Source organism: Heloderma suspectum, chromosome 3 (genome assembly GCF_057233095.1).
Source record: "Heloderma suspectum isolate Gila_16-S chromosome 3, 16-S_ref, whole genome shotgun sequence".
Lineage (NCBI taxonomy): Eukaryota > Metazoa > Chordata > Lepidosauria > Squamata > Helodermatidae > Heloderma > Heloderma suspectum.
The window spans coordinates 155528490-155543894 of record NC_139460.1 but is presented as its reverse complement, the minus strand read 5'-3'; the positions used below and the strand labels follow the sequence as shown (position 1 = coordinate 155543894).

Below are 15405 nucleotides of genomic sequence, written 5' to 3'. Positions count from 1 at the left end.
CTTCTGCTCAAAATTAATGAAAACAAATACACAATTAGTCTAGAGGGGAAGACATCATGAATCTTTTCCTACAGGTTTTTTTCCCAATGAAGGTGCTCAGTATCAAAAAAATGTCATCACTGATTCTGAGGATCTATTGCAAACATGAAAAGCTATCAAAATTTGCTCCATATTTTTCATACTGCAGCAGTGTTTTTGTAGCTGATACTCACCTGGCTAAGTTTTTCCATGTGTGCTACCAGCAGAGGGAAGCGATGGGCCAGTGCTGAATCATTCTCAGTGCTAACTTGTTTCACCATAGAACGCAGTAAGACTTCTCCATCATAAGCAATAGGGAAGATAGATGTCAGTTTCACAGATGTATGGCATAGGGCTGACATTACAGCTGCAAGAAGCCTACTACTCGAAGTTTTGAAGTTTGCTTCCTGGATATCCTTTAAAAAAATAATTTAAAAATGCATGTAAAAATGAAATACTGGAACAATGAAAAAAGAGGAGGATATCTCTTCTGCTGTAATGCTATACAAAACTACAGATAGTTTTGTTACTATTCCATGGTAATGCATGTTGAAATAAAAAAAACATTTACAACCCTCAGTGTCCTGTGTGCACATGTTGAAAGCATAGCACAGGAGACCGAGATGCGGCAGAATGAAAGGGTCATTAGTGATTACAGTCATCCCCTACCTTTGTAAAAATAAAACCCTACCTTTGCAAAAAAACAAAAACAAACACCAAACCCAGAGGGGGCTGAAATGACACACCTACTGACCCTCAAAACCAGAGCGGGCTGAAGCTTGTACATGTGAAAGTCCTTTCTGCCACTGAGGAATATCTTGAACAAAGGGCAAAATGCAAGCACTAGTTCACAGCCTGTCAGGACAAGGAGCTTTGCTGGCTGAGTTGAAGAAAGCACTTACTGGTATAGATAAAAGAGGAAACTGGCAGACAGTGGGAAAGGAGCAAGCAGGCTGTGGTGATGAGAGAGATGCTTAGGTGGAGGGGACAAGGAAAGAACCAGAGGCACCAGGGAGAACAGCAGATGAGGGGATGAGGCAAATATTTCCTTCTTATTGTGCACCTCCTCCTCCTCCCTCCTTCCTTTCTAGCCCCCTCTTGTATTTAACATCACAGAAACAGCTTTTCAGTGGTATACTTTCAGACTGTCTTGAGTTGTAAAAGTTTGAAAAATATTTTTGCAATTGTCTTTATTTTTAGAAGGCTATTACCCAACTTTAGCCTTTATGGAAGGGAAGGCAGTAGAATAAGATTTTGCAGAGTGCTTCTGGAGATTAGAATCAAATCTGCAATTGGGATTTAGGATAGTACATCACTGAAGACCGGAGGCATTAGTCACAGGATAGGTGCATATTGAGAAGGCGACTTTATGGCATATAAGGGAAAACATGGGCTACCAATATGCTTTGTCTTTTCGGCAAAGCATATGTATGCCATTAAACAGTGTTTGAAAGATATACAGTCAGGACCAGAAATATTGGAACAAGGATAACTGTTTTGGCAATTGGCCTCTGTACACCACCACATTGAAGTTGAAAGGAAACACACCCAGATGGGAGCCAAGTCAGGACTTTCAGCTGTAATTTCAAGGGGTTTGACAAAAGTGGGGCACTAACCATTCAGGAAGGACAGCCAGTGGCATACACACACACCCAACATTGGTGGCTCGTAAGTAATGGCATGAATGGCTGACAAGCAGCTACATGGCCAGGTGTGGCCTGTTTCCTGGGTAGCCCATGACCAATCAAGCAGATAAAAGGCCTGGAGGTGGTTCTGAGTGTTACATTGGCATTTGGTAGCTGTTCACTGGGTCTCCCAACATGAGGTCCAAAGAGGTGTCCATAAGAGTGAAGGAGGCCATCATTAGGCTGAGGAAACAACATAAACCCATCAGAGAGATAGCAAAAACAGTGCGAGTGGCCAATACAAGTTTGGAACATCCTGAAAAAGAAGGAATTAACTGGCAAGCTCAGCAACAGCAAAAGGCCTGGAAGACCACGGAAGACAACTAAAGTGGATGACCCCAGAATTCTGCTCATGGTGAAGAGGAACCCTTTCACAACATCTAGCCTGGTCAAGAACGCTCTTGAGGAGGTAGGCATGTCATTGTCAACATCAACAGTCAAGAGTCAGCTTTATGAATGTAAATACAGAGGCTTCACAACAAGGTGCAAACCACTGGTAACGCTCAAGAACAGAAAGGCCAGATTAGCCTTTGCCAGCAAACACCTAAAAAAGCCTGCCCAGGTCTGGAATAAGATTCTTTGGACTGATGAAACCAAGATTAACTTGTACCAGAATGATGGGAAGAGAAAAGTATGGAGAAGGAAAGGAACAGCTCATGATCCAAAACAGACCACATCATCTGTCAAACATGGCGGAGGCAATGTTATGGCATGGGCATGTATGGCTGCCAATGGAACCTGGTCACTGGTGTTTATTGATGACCTGACTGCTGACAAAAGCAGCAGGATGAATTCTGAAGTGTATAGGGCTATACTTGCTGCTCAGATTCAGCCGAATGCTGCCAAACTGATAGGACACCGCTTCATATTGCAGATGGATCATGACCCAAAACATACAGCAAAAGCTACCCAAGAGTTTCTCCAGGCAAAGAAGTGGGATGTTCTTCAATGGCCAAGTCAGTCACCTGATCTCAACCCAACAGAGCATGCTTTTCACTTACTGAAGACAAGACTGAAGGCAGAAAGACCCACAAACAAGCAGCAGCTGAAGGCAGCTGCAGTAAAGGCCTGGCAAAGCATCTCGAGGGAGGAAACGCAGCATTTGGTCATGTCCATGGGTTCCAGACTTCAGGCAGTCATTGACTGCAAAGGATTTTCATCCAGGTATTAAAGGCAATCCTTAAGTTTGAAATGATGTTGGTTTGTTCCATTACTTATGAGCCACCAACGATGGGGGGGGGGGTGTATGCCACTGGCTGTACTTCCTGAATGGTTAGTGCCCCACTTTTGTCAAACCCCTTGAATTACAGCTGAAAGTCCTAACTTGGCTCCCATCTGGGTGTGTTTCCTTTCAACTTGAATGTAGTGGTGTACAGAGGCCAACTGCCAAAACAGTTATCCTTGTTCCAATATTTCTGCCCCTGACTGTATGTGGAGGTTTCATAATAGCATTTCTGATGTGTAAAGACTATGTGAAGAATCTCTTTAATACCTGATCTAAACAATTTAGCAAGTCACAAAGGCAAGCCCATTGTAGGGCTGGTGTTGGATAGAAAGAGTGAAAGCAGGCTGTGAAAGTATTATGGCATTCCTGAAGAACAGCTTCCAGAAGACTCAATGGCTGAGTGAGATAGCCTTGGGGGTCATTGTCCAGCTTTATCATACAGTGATCAACTCCTTCAGATAAAATTTTTCTTAGTAAGGTTCTAGTCTTCCCAATACAATCTGCCAGCTTACTGGTTTCTTCAACAACAGCTTTAGTAATTGCTGGAAAAAAGACAGAAGTATATTAACAAAATTGCTACCAGTGATCCAATCTAGTAATGCAGTTTGGGTTCATAAATGAAACATATAGTCCACATGTGAACAATCACTTAGCATAGGTAAATAAGTATTGTACTCTTTATTTGCCAAACATCTGCCTGCTTTCCTTTGTTCCATGATTATATTCTTTAATAAATATGTTCAATCTAGACCTGAGATTTGAAGTGAGTTTCTGATAAACCTCAAGGGAGAGTTCTCCTCCCCCTCATCTAGACTACCTTAGTCTGCTGGGCTTTAAGCCACAGGGAAATAAAAAGGGAGAGGATGGGTTAAGGCTCAACCAGTTGGGGATTGAGAGCTTGGGTTAGTAGACCCCCTAATGTCCAAGTTAAGGTGCCTTACATTGACCTGTTTCGCACAGCATGGCAGCAAATTAATTAACCCACATGAGCACGCAAGCCATTTCTGGTTTCAATAAACAACCTATGAATGCCTCATTCGTAGGTTCTTAGCATGATGCGCAGACCCAGACACTCTGGGTTGTTTATGGATTAAACAACCCAGAGTTAACCCAACAATAAATCACACGTCATGCTAAAACCTACCAATGGGAGGTCTTAGGTTGTTTATTGAAACCAGAAATGGCTAGCGCGCTCTGCACATCACTGCAAATCTTGGGTTAATTAACCAACCATTTGCCACCAAGACATGCAAACAGCCCCACTGAGAGAAATACAGTCTCTTCTGACTCGGTCTGAAAAACAGCATGTGCTAGCAGCTTAAAAAAAAGGTGGAAGGCATGTTGCTAGTGATCTGATTGAAAAGGATGGGTGCTGGAATGGATGTTCTCATCATTACACCATAGATTCCTGGTTTAGATGAAACAGGAAAATATTCTACTTTAATGGAAGATTTCCTGTTTCTTTGCTACCATTACAAAGGGTGAAGTTAAGGGATATGTCACTACCAAAAGTCTTCTCATATCTCAAGTTATGATTATCTGAACTCATCCATAGTAAATTATGAAATCTCCAAGAAGGATCTAGTGAAATTGTGCCTACATTGCCCCAGGCCAGAAGCCAGGAGATTTCAGATTTACTTTATTTACCATAATCTGGTGAATTAACTTTGTTATACATGTTCATGTGTAAATTTGAGTTTTATACACTTAAAATATTGGAGCTAAGCATGTTACCTGACACTGGATATATCTCACACGTGTAGACACGGAGTAACCTCAAGCAACAGGTGCCAACGAATCGCAGCCTTTCTAAATCCAAAAGGGTAGCTGTATACTGGAATCCCTTCAATCCTCGGAGCTCTTCTACTCCTAACACTAAGGTTGTCCAGCTCCAATGAAGAATGCTCAATAATGACTCAAAGCACTCCTGTTTCAGGACAAGAAGGTTGTTAAAAGAAAAAAGATGAAAAGCAATCAACTTCAAACAATAAATATTAATTAGTGTAGTGGTTCTTAAACTATGGAACAGTGCCCTACTGGGTGGTGAGGGACACCTGAAGCAGCGCACAAAGTTCCAGGAAAACATTATGATCCAGAAGCGGGTAAAATCTCCTTTGTCCTGGCAAAGGACCCTCATTAATCTATAGTCCCCTCCATTAATTTATATTATTTATTTAAAACAATTTGATACTGCTCTTCAGTTAAAAGTTTCTAGAGTGATTTTCAGCAGATTACATAACAAATCCAGGAACACCGCCATTCCATGTTGATTTGGGGAGAAGGAAATTCAGAAATTGCTTCTGATTTTCTGGTTTTAGGAAGGGATCAGAGGTATCCTTTTTTATTCTTCTTTCAGTACCAACGTGTTGGATTAGTAATCTAGTCCACAGATCCTCTCATTCAAAAGAAAGATGCATACAACTGTGTTATAAGAACCTCTACACATTCACCTATAGAACTGATTTCTGCTGCTGGGGTAGACAACACAAGGTAGAAATCTAGAAGCCATCCCCATGCCCCTCTCCCTTTCAAAACTTTTGAGAGATACTGAATTAGTGCAGGGAAATGGAAGATCTAACAGGACAGACTAGACCTAGCCAAATGTAAGGTACTATGAAAAATGTTGATGGATTAATCTAACTTTGCAGCCATTTTTTTTGTATGGAAAGAAATTAGTTACTGCAGTAATGGAAAAATAGGGTTATCAAATGAGGAAAATAACCATCATGTTCTCCTATTAAGTTTCTTGAACTTTGCACGACTAAAATAGCATCACCTTAAACCAAAGTTACTTAGGAATGAATACACCATTCATGCTAACAGACACACGAAAAGTTAGGCTTGTTGTAAAATGCTTTCATGTGGCACAGTGGAACATTAAAACATATTGGATGGTATAATAATGAACACAAACAGACTGATACTCACCACTGAAACAGTTCTTGCAAAAGATCGCTTTAAAATGTGCACGGGCTCACTTGTTTGCTGTTTTCCTTTTGATGCACTGCCATCACTTGTTGGCAGCCTGGAAGCAAAAATGAAAAAAAAAAGAAGAGAGTATCTCCTTCATTCTAGAACTAGGTTTTAAACAGTGGTACGCTGTAACAACTTCATATGGAATCCATTTGGAAAACACATTAATCATGTTTTAGTCGTACACCTGATCTTTTAAAGCATGGGTGGCAAATATTCTCCCCTGCAAGGGCCGCATTCTCTCAAGGCCAGCCATCCAGGGAATGCGAGCCAGTCACGGGCATGATAGGTGCTGTAAGCAAAAAGTGGGCAGGACCCATGAAACGTACACTCACCACACATACAAAGACTGCCCCCCAACCCGGCGATTCGGCTTGAAAAAAGAAAAGCCTCCTATACGTTCCAACTGTAATGGCTGCGTAGGGGAGGTGCAATCTCCATCAGGATCAGTGCCTGGTGAGAAGAGGGTTAGCCCTTCCCTCCCCAACTGCAATCTTGACCAAGGTTGCTGCCTCCACCTGGCAATTAGACCTGAAAAAGCCATGCTGTGGTTCCAGCAAGGGCTCATTCAAGCCCAACTGCCACACAAAGTGGGGGGCACAAAGGGATCTTCACCAAGATTGCAGCTGCACATGAAGTGGAGGGTTAACCCTTCACTCTCCAGCTGCGATCTCAATAAAGAGACACACACACCACCAGCGCAGCAGCTGACCTTGGAAAAAAGTTCCCATTGGCTCCAATGGGAAATCAAACACAGAACTGCCACGTGGAGTCAGGGGGCTGGAGATGAGGGAAGAGCATGGGCCAGAACCGAAAGTGCCCCGGGCTGGCAACTCCACATTCATGTTTGGAAGCAGGGGTGGGCAACTGTGGCCCTCTAGACATTTTGGCTTACAACACCTATCATGCCTCACCACTGGCTATGCTGACTAGGTTGATGGGAGTTGTAGGCCAAAACATCGGGAAGGCCACAAGTTGCCCACCCGTTTTAAAGGATCCCATGTTATCTTGATTCGGAAGGCATCTATTCAATTCATTCAATAAAACGCTACACTTTTTTTCTTTTGAATTACACTTATCTTCTATGCTATTGGAAAAGAGAAAAGGTGGACATAGATCTCCCTTCACACAATCAGGACTTGCAACAGATCGACTTAATGTACGGTAAGGATCTGATCCTCTAAAAAGGGGGAAGAGGACAAAACTTGTAGCAGACAAGGGTTTCAGTCCTCAGAACTGGAAGTGGCATTCCACTCATGGAAGATTCTGTTCCCCCTGCCAGCTGTTCTGGTGGGTCAAGGGAATACTCCAGAATAGTAATGAGTGAGCTGCAGGGTGTTGAAGCTGCAGGCTTAGTGGTGGCAATTGGAAGAAATCCAGCGGAGAGCTGTGCTTAATGCATTGCACTTGGCTGGGGAGATCTAGATACAATCTCATTTAGCCATGAAGCTCACCAGGCACGCTTGACCCAGCCACTATCTCTCAGACTACATTTGCTCAAGAGTTGTAAGGAAAAAATGGGATCACCCTATACACACCACCCTGCATTCCTTGAAGGAAAGGTGGAACATAAGTGTAATATCAAATATAGTGAAAGATTGGCTGAATGACTACTGCATCTTCATCAAGCAAAAAAAGTTACAGAACTGAAATATTTGCTTACAAAAGAAGAAATTGCTGTTGTATTAATGTACGATAGATTTCACTGAACATTGTATTAAACCTCTCCCCATTCCCATGTTATCTTAAAATAAGAAAAAAGAATTACCTGTACAGTAATTGAGGAATCTGACCTGCATTAACATCTGTACCATTATTTGATTTCTTGGAACTCTTAAATTGGAAGACAACGCTGAAAGAAGAAACACCATTCAAACATCAGTGATATAGCCTCTGTTTCAGACAACAACACCCCCAACATACACACTCACACGTGAAAGAAACCTATATTTACCCATCATCAGTAGTAATAGAAGCTTGTCCATGAGACCCACAATCACTGCTAGGACCAGACACTCGTGCCCAGGCTACATACCACCACCCAGCTTGCAAAAGAACTGGTTCATCAAACATCATTGCATACTTTTCCCTGAGAGAAAAACACAAGAGAAAAATCTGATCTAATGGCTAAGTTCCACAACAAAAAGGAAAAAACAAGTGAAATATAGTGCATCTACTGTGTTATATTCAAAGTTTCATTTTAGTGCTACTTTGTTAGCATAAAGCATTAAAGTAACATAAAGTACTTTGCTACTTTGCAACAGACTTGGGGACAGCAGAACAGCAACAAAATGCTTCAGAGCTGAAGTATGCTCAAATTTATTGTACAAGTTAACTTTTATGTAGATTTGGATCCAGGCTTAGTTGGCGCTGTGGGAAGCGGAGAAAAGCAACCTTTGCCAATTCCCCCTTCACTCTGTGGCTCCTTGCACCCTCTGAAAATATGCTCCAGAGGGATGGGGGCTCCTCCAGAACAGTGCAGTGGGGCTGCAGCGGTAGGTTGGGAAATCAGAAAAAAATGCTTCCTCCCTGCTTCTGCCAGCAGGATCCTCTGTTAGACAGAAGGAGCCCTTCTGTTTGCAGAAAACTATGTTAAGATCCAATCCCTAGTAGACGATATTCTGTACTACTGAAAAGAAACAGGTTTGTGTTGATTTTCTTGAGCATGCTCTTTATTTCAAGAACACAACCTAGATTATACTGCTTTTCCTTACACCAATGTCATTTATTGTATCTCTCCACAAGCTATATTTTAAGCTTTGGAGGGAGGAGTATAGATTGTCACAGGATATATATTTAATAATACTACTACCTAGGATCTATATTTCACTTTAGAGTGTGTTCCCACTGCTTCACATACATTCTCAGTAATCCTTACTACAATCTTTTAGGATAAGTAGTATTATTATCCTTATATTGCAGGGGAGCGCATGTTGAGGTTAACAGAGAGAAACTTGCTGAAGTCTACCTGGGTTCCTGGTAAAGGCAAGAACGAAATCATGGACTTCCTAGTTCACTATTCAGTCTTTGATTCAGTAATGCTGTAATCCTGTATGGGACTCACTTCTAAATATCAATGTATAAGATTGTGCTATACGTTACTCTATCGGCTAAACTACTATAATGGGGGGGGGGTGCTCTGCCTCCACTCATATTCTTTGATCATCACTAAGATCAACGGAGAACGTCCTCTTAAATTTAATATCCACATGCCCATTTAAGACTGGATGAGAATGTAAAAAAGGTGCTCTTGGTAGCTGCCCCTCCACTGCAAAACGCAGCTCAAGCTAACGGTAGGTGCTGTATCTCAGTGCTAGAGCACATCCTTTGTATGCAGGAAGTCCCAGGTTCAATTCCTGGCTTCTCCAGACAGGGCTGGAAAAATTCCTGCCTGAAACCCTGGAGATCTACTGCCAGCCAGTGTCGACAATACTGGGCTAGATGGACCAATGGTGTGACTCAGTCTATGGCAGTTTCCTACGTTCCTATTCACCAAAAGTACAGTAACTGGCTTAGAAGTCACTTAGAAGTGGCTTAAGACTTATAAAAATGTTTGACAGGGTGTAAAGTTTTTAATTAGGCTTTATTTATTTTAACCACTTATATATATTTTAAATGCGTTAGGCTGGGCTCCATAAACTACACAACTAGTGCTGCATACCTAAGCAGTCTTTGGGCTTGTATTTCTTAAATAGCAGCCCACCCCTGCCCACTCCCAAATGCCATATAACAAGCCACTTTTGAAACCGAGGGGTCTTTCAAAAGCAGACTGATCCATAGCATATGGACTTGCTTTTCAGGAAGGAAATTCAAAATCTCAGTGGGCACATACTAAACCTTGCATTGTCTGAAGGATTCTAGATCCTGGCCATTATTGTACAGGGTGAGGCTAAACATCCAGTCCTAGACAGAGAAGTACAATGAAGTATTTCATTAGTCCCCTACCCTTTCTTTTCATAACACACTTGGGCCAGGATCCGTAGAAGTGATGAATGGCACTGTTCTCCCCTATGCATGCATATCAAGTTAGAAAGGAGCAATGGGAATGCATCCAATTTAAGATAAGCGAGAGTGTAGCAGCCATATCGGGGGTCAGACTAAGTGGTCTCATGTTCTTGCTGAACTACCATAGTTTAGCAAGAACTGCAATGTGGAAACTTCCTTACTTATCAGCAGGCTGAGGTTAAGTCAAATTGCATATCATGTTCCTGTTCTTTGCTTATTGCATACTGTGTTTCTGTTCTCTGCTTATCATGGCTACCCTATGACCCATTTCTTGTATTATAAACAATGGTGCTAGGAGAAGAAATGTTGAGGACTGCAACCCCACACAGGAGGGAAAGGAGGAGCCGTTTCCTATGTGTCACAATATCTATAAAAGCAATGTGTTGATGTGCCTCGGGGCTTCTGGCTCTTTGGAAATGATTCCAGCCTTAAGCCCGCGCGTTAAATAAAAAAAATCTTTTTCCTTCACTCCGTGGTCTCTCTGACTCTGAGTTCTGCAACAAGAGAGTGAAGGAAAGACTTACGCAGATGCAACATCTCAACTAGCAAATATTTTTATATCCTGCATTTCTCTGTATTGACTATGTTTATATCCCATGTTAATGTTAATATTTCTGCCAAATTTTTACATATTAGCGCAACTTACAATTATGTTCATTATGTGTCAAATAATTCCACACATGTAAACAATTTTCTACTCAAATGAAGGTCAATTAATTCTTTATTTTACCTTGCAGCACAATCATATGCCAAGACATCGGTTTCAGCAAGAAGGTCACCATCTGTCTCATGATCACCTCCATCTGGACCCAATTCAAACAACTGAAAAAAGAAACCTTTAAGAGTTTTACTTTCCTGCCTTATTCATATATCATTCCCACCCCACCCCCACCCCCAGATCTCTCTCCTGCCAGGGAAGTTATTAATGAGTGCACCACAATGAAGCAGAGCTCAGAGTATGTCAGTGAAGGGACGTTGTAATAAACAGTATTACATAAGATTTCATAGCCCATCAAGCAGTGATCGATGGGTTCACAGAGGAATGCAGCAATGCAACAGTAGGCCAGCATGCTAAGTAGAACATTGCACTGAGACTTTCCAGTAGTGTAGGGCCTACCTACCCAACCCAAATACAGCCCACTGGCCAGGTATTGTGGCCTGCCAAATGCTTATCAACCCATTCTTTTGCCTGCAGTCCCATGCAGGCAAACTGGAGGTTTATTGTGGGTAAAATCCATGACAAATGGACTGTGTTGGGCTTGGAGGATCAAAAGGCATGTAGACCTTACAAAAGTGTCTTCTATCAGTTGTATTCATAGATGAGATTAATACGTTGTCCATGCTCTATTTTCTAAAGAGCATTCAGGAAGACTTTAAATTTTGCATTTTACGTATGGATTCACTTAAGTTTTTAATAGATTATCTACCTCAAATGATGTGAAAACCTGGGGGGAAAGCTTAAGAAAACTGAATGGCAGCTTATCACAGAGCTTCATGCTGTACCTAGTTTTAGGTATGTGCCATGAACATTTTAAAAATTACTATTATTACACTAAATTTTATAAGTATACTAAGGAGTATGTATATGGTAACCTATAAATAGGGGGGAATTATAGGATATTTTTCTTTTGGTAGGGTGGGAGAGAAACTAAGTTTGAGAAAAACAAGGACATTGCTGTAAATATGTATTTATTTCAAATTTTCTATTTTCTGAAATCTCCCCTCCCCCCAGAAAAGCAAACAATAATGTTTTAACATGGCTTCACAAGATCTAGAAATCTCTTTCTACATCTTTCTTCCTATGTATAGCTTGATCAATTTAATGCTACATTCTAAACTCAGATTTAACCACACTCCAAAATATTCCTTTCCTTACCTTTATTTTAGCAGTGTATTCACCCCTGCCTCCAAAAAGGCCAAGGCCACCAAGTAAAATGTCAGTATCAGCACAAAAGCGAATGGCTTCTACTGAGTGGGCTGAATAACCCCAACCCCCTCCATGACCTAAAACAAAAGAAAATGCAAGTCTTTACACAATCAATTTCATGGACTCCATGCAAGGGAAAACGTTATATATGTGATACATAGATAGATACTTTCAAATCTGTTGACAATGCTATAGTCTTCTTTGGAATATACTTTCATCACAGCTTGAGTCTCCTCTTCTGTATTTGTCACACCCATTTTTAAGTCCTGCATAGCAGCCAATGTGTCAAGGCAACCTAAAAAAAGAAAAGGAAAACGCTGAACACAACATGGTAGGTTAACTAGTAGACTGACTAGTGATTATAAGAAACTAGACCCAGCTATATTAATTGACTATGACAGACCTCCATTGTATTATCCTTTTGAGTGATCAGAAGATGGGAAGAAACCCATTGTGATAGATCACAACAAAACAATCCCTGAAGACAACTGTATCAGTCTGACTGACCCATACTAGCACTTTAGAAAAAATAAGTTTAAGAAAGAATGTCTGAAACACATCTGTAGATGATTTGGAGAGCGTCCTGACATATGACTGATAAACCAGATTAGAATGGAGCTTAATTAAATTGGTTTTGCCAGTGGTACTGAAACTACCATAAAGCACACATTCAGTAGCTGCTATCACCTTTCTGGTAATTTATCTCATAGTAAAGGGACTCTTATGTCCTCATGGATCACTGCCTTGTTGTGGTGAAGGGGCTTGCGTAACTCAGTGAAGCCATAAACTATGCCGTGCAGGGCCAACCAAGATGGACAGGTCATGGCAGAGAGTTCTGACAAAATGTGGTCCACTGGAGAAGGAAATGGCAACCCACTCCAGTATTCTTGCCAAGAAAACCCCATGGAACGTATCACAAGGCTAAAAGAGATGACGCCGGAAGATAAGCCCCTCCGGTCGGAAGGTGTCCAATGTACTACTGGGGAAGAGCAGAGGGTATTTCCAAGTCGTGCCAGAAAGAGTGAAGCGGCTGGGCCAAAGCCGAAAGGACACTCAGCTGTGGATGTGTCTGGTGGTGAAAAGAAAGTCCGATGCTGTAAAGAACAATATTGTTTAGGAACCTGGAATGTCAGATCAATGAATCAAGGTAAGCTGGAGGTGGTCAAACATGAGATGGCAACATCGACATCTTGGGAATCAGCGAACTAAAATGGACAAGTTGGGCAAATTTAATTCAGGTGACCATCATATCTACTACTGTGGGCAAGAATCCCTTAGAAGAAATGGAGTAGCACTCATAGTCAACAAAAGGGTGGGAAAAGCAGTACTAGGGTACAATCTCAAAAACGATAGAATGATCTCAGTACGAATCCAAGGCAAACCATTCAACATCACAGTAATTCAAGTCTATGCCCCAACCACTGAGGCCGAAGAAGCTGAGGTTGATGGGTTCTATGAAGACCTACAACACCTTCTAGAACTAACACCAAAAAAAGATGTCCTCTTCATCATAGGGGATTGGAATGCTAAAGTAGGAAGTCAAGAAATCACCGGGATAACAGGCAAGCATGGCCTTGGGGTACAAAATGAAGCAGGACAAAGGCTAATAGAGTTTTGCCAAGAGAACACGCTGATCATAGCAAACACGCTTTTCCAAAAGCACAAGAGGCGACTCTACACATGGACATCACCAGATGGTCAATATCGAAATCAAATTGATTATGTCCTTTGCAGGCAAAAATGGAGAAGCTCTATACAGTTAGTAAAAACAAGACCTGGAGCTGACTGTGGCTCAGATCATGAGCTGCTTATTGCAAAATTTCAGCTTACATTGAAGAACGTAGGGAAAACCACTAAACCATTCAGGTATGACCTAAATCATATCCCTTCTGAATATACAGTGGAGGTGAGGAATAGATTTAAGGGATTAGACCTGATAGACAGAGTGCCTGAGGAACTATGGACGGAGGTCCATAACATTGTTCAGGAAGCAGCAACTCAATCCATCCCAAATAAAAAGAAATGCAAGAAAGCAAAGTGGCTGTCTGAGGAGGCTTTACAAGGAGCTGAGGAAAGAAGGGAAGCAAAAAGCAAGGGAGAAAGGGGAAGATATATCCAACTGAATGCAGAGTTCCAGAGAATAGCAAGGAGAGACAAGAAGGCTTCTTAAATGAACAATGCAAAGAAATCGAGGAAAACAACAGAATGGGAAAGACTAGAGATCTCTTCAAGAAAATCGGAGATATCAAGGGAACGTTTTGTGCAAAGACGGACATGATAAAGGACAAAGAAGGCAGGGACCTAACAGAAGCAGATGAGATTAAGAAGAGGTGGCAAGAATACACAGAAGAACTATACAGGAAAGATCTGAATGTCCCTGATAGCCATGATAGTGCGGTCACTGAACTTGAGCCGGACATCCTAGAGAGTGAAGTCAAGTGGGCCTTAGGAAGCATTATTAACAACAAAGCAACCGGAGATGACAGTATTCCAGCTGAGCTATTTAAAATCCTAAAAGATGATGCTGTTAAAGTGCTGCACTCAATATGCCAACAAATATGGAACACTCAACAGTGGCCACAAGACTGGAAAAGGTCAGTTTACATTCCAATTCCAAAGAAGGGCAACGCCAAAGAGTGTTCAAACTACCGTACTATTGCGTTCATTTCACATGCCAGTAAGGTGATGCTCAAAATCCTACAAGCTAGGCTTCAGCAGTATGTGAACCAAGAACTACCGCAAGTACAAGCTGGGTTTCGAAGAGACAGAGGAACCAGAGATCAAATCGCCAACGTTCGCTGGATCATGGAGAAAGCAAGAGAATTCCAGAAAAACATCTATTTCTGCTTCATTGACTATGCTAAAGCCTTTGATTGTGTGGATCACAACAAACTGTGGCAAATTCTTAAAGAGATGGGAGTACTAGACCACCTTACCTGTCTCCTGAGAAACCTGTACGAGGGTCAAGAAGCAACAGTAAGAACCAGACATGGAACAACCGAGTGGTTCAAAATTGGGAAAGGAGTACGACAAGGCTGCATATTGTTGCCCTGCTTATTTAATTCATATGCAGAGTACATCATGAGAAACGCCGGGTTGAATGAATCAGAGGTCGGAATTAAGATTGCCGGGAAAATTATCAACAACCTCCGATATGCAGATGATATCACCCTAATGGCAGAAAGTGAAGAGGATTTAAAGAGCCTCTTGTTGAGGGTGAAAGAGGAGAGTGCAAAAGCTGGTTTGAAACTCAACATTAAAAAAACGAGGATCATGGCATCTGGCACCATCACTTCCTGGCATATGGAAGGGGAAGAAATGGAAGCAGTGACAGATTTTATTTTCTTGGGCTCCAAGATCACCTCATGGTGACTGTAGCCATGAAATTAAAAGACGCTTACTCCTTGGGAGGAAAGCTATGGCAAACCTAGACAGCATAGTGAGAAGCAGAGACATCACCTTGCCGACAAAGGTCCGCATAATCAAAGCTATGGTTTTCCCAGTAGTAATGTATGGCTGTGAGAGCTGGACTATAAGGAAGACTGAGCGTCTAAGAATTGATGCTTTCGAAC

The 15405-nt window shown here is 41.7% G+C and overlaps 1 protein-coding gene across 20 annotated transcripts in view; it reads right to left on the bottom strand.

The window, feature by feature from the left end:
- The window catches only part of MYCBP2 (MYC binding protein 2), a 198523-nt gene that overhangs the window by 99402 nt on the left and 83716 nt on the right, over positions 1 to 15405 (bottom strand). For 19 of the 20 annotated variants that reach the window (XR_014789262.1, XR_014789263.1, XM_084844798.1 and 16 more), the window contains 9 exons: positions 12003 to 12128; positions 11783 to 11910; positions 10637 to 10728; positions 7856 to 7990; positions 7670 to 7753; positions 5857 to 5953; positions 4663 to 4855; positions 3196 to 3470; positions 213 to 434 (listed from right to left, as the gene is read on the bottom strand). Coding sequence is in view for 18 of the 20 variants with exons in the window: in XM_084844798.1 (XP_084700924.1) it covers positions 213 to 434; positions 3196 to 3470; positions 4663 to 4855; positions 5857 to 5953; positions 7670 to 7753; positions 7856 to 7990; positions 10637 to 10728; positions 11783 to 11910; positions 12003 to 12128 (1352 nt within the window). In the remaining 2 variants the exon portion in view is untranslated. The remainder of the gene's footprint in view (positions 1 to 212; positions 435 to 3195; positions 3471 to 4662; positions 4856 to 5856; positions 5954 to 7669; positions 7754 to 7855; positions 7991 to 10636; positions 10729 to 11782; positions 11911 to 12002; positions 12129 to 15405) is intronic. The other variant, XM_084844787.1, reaches the window with a different exon arrangement.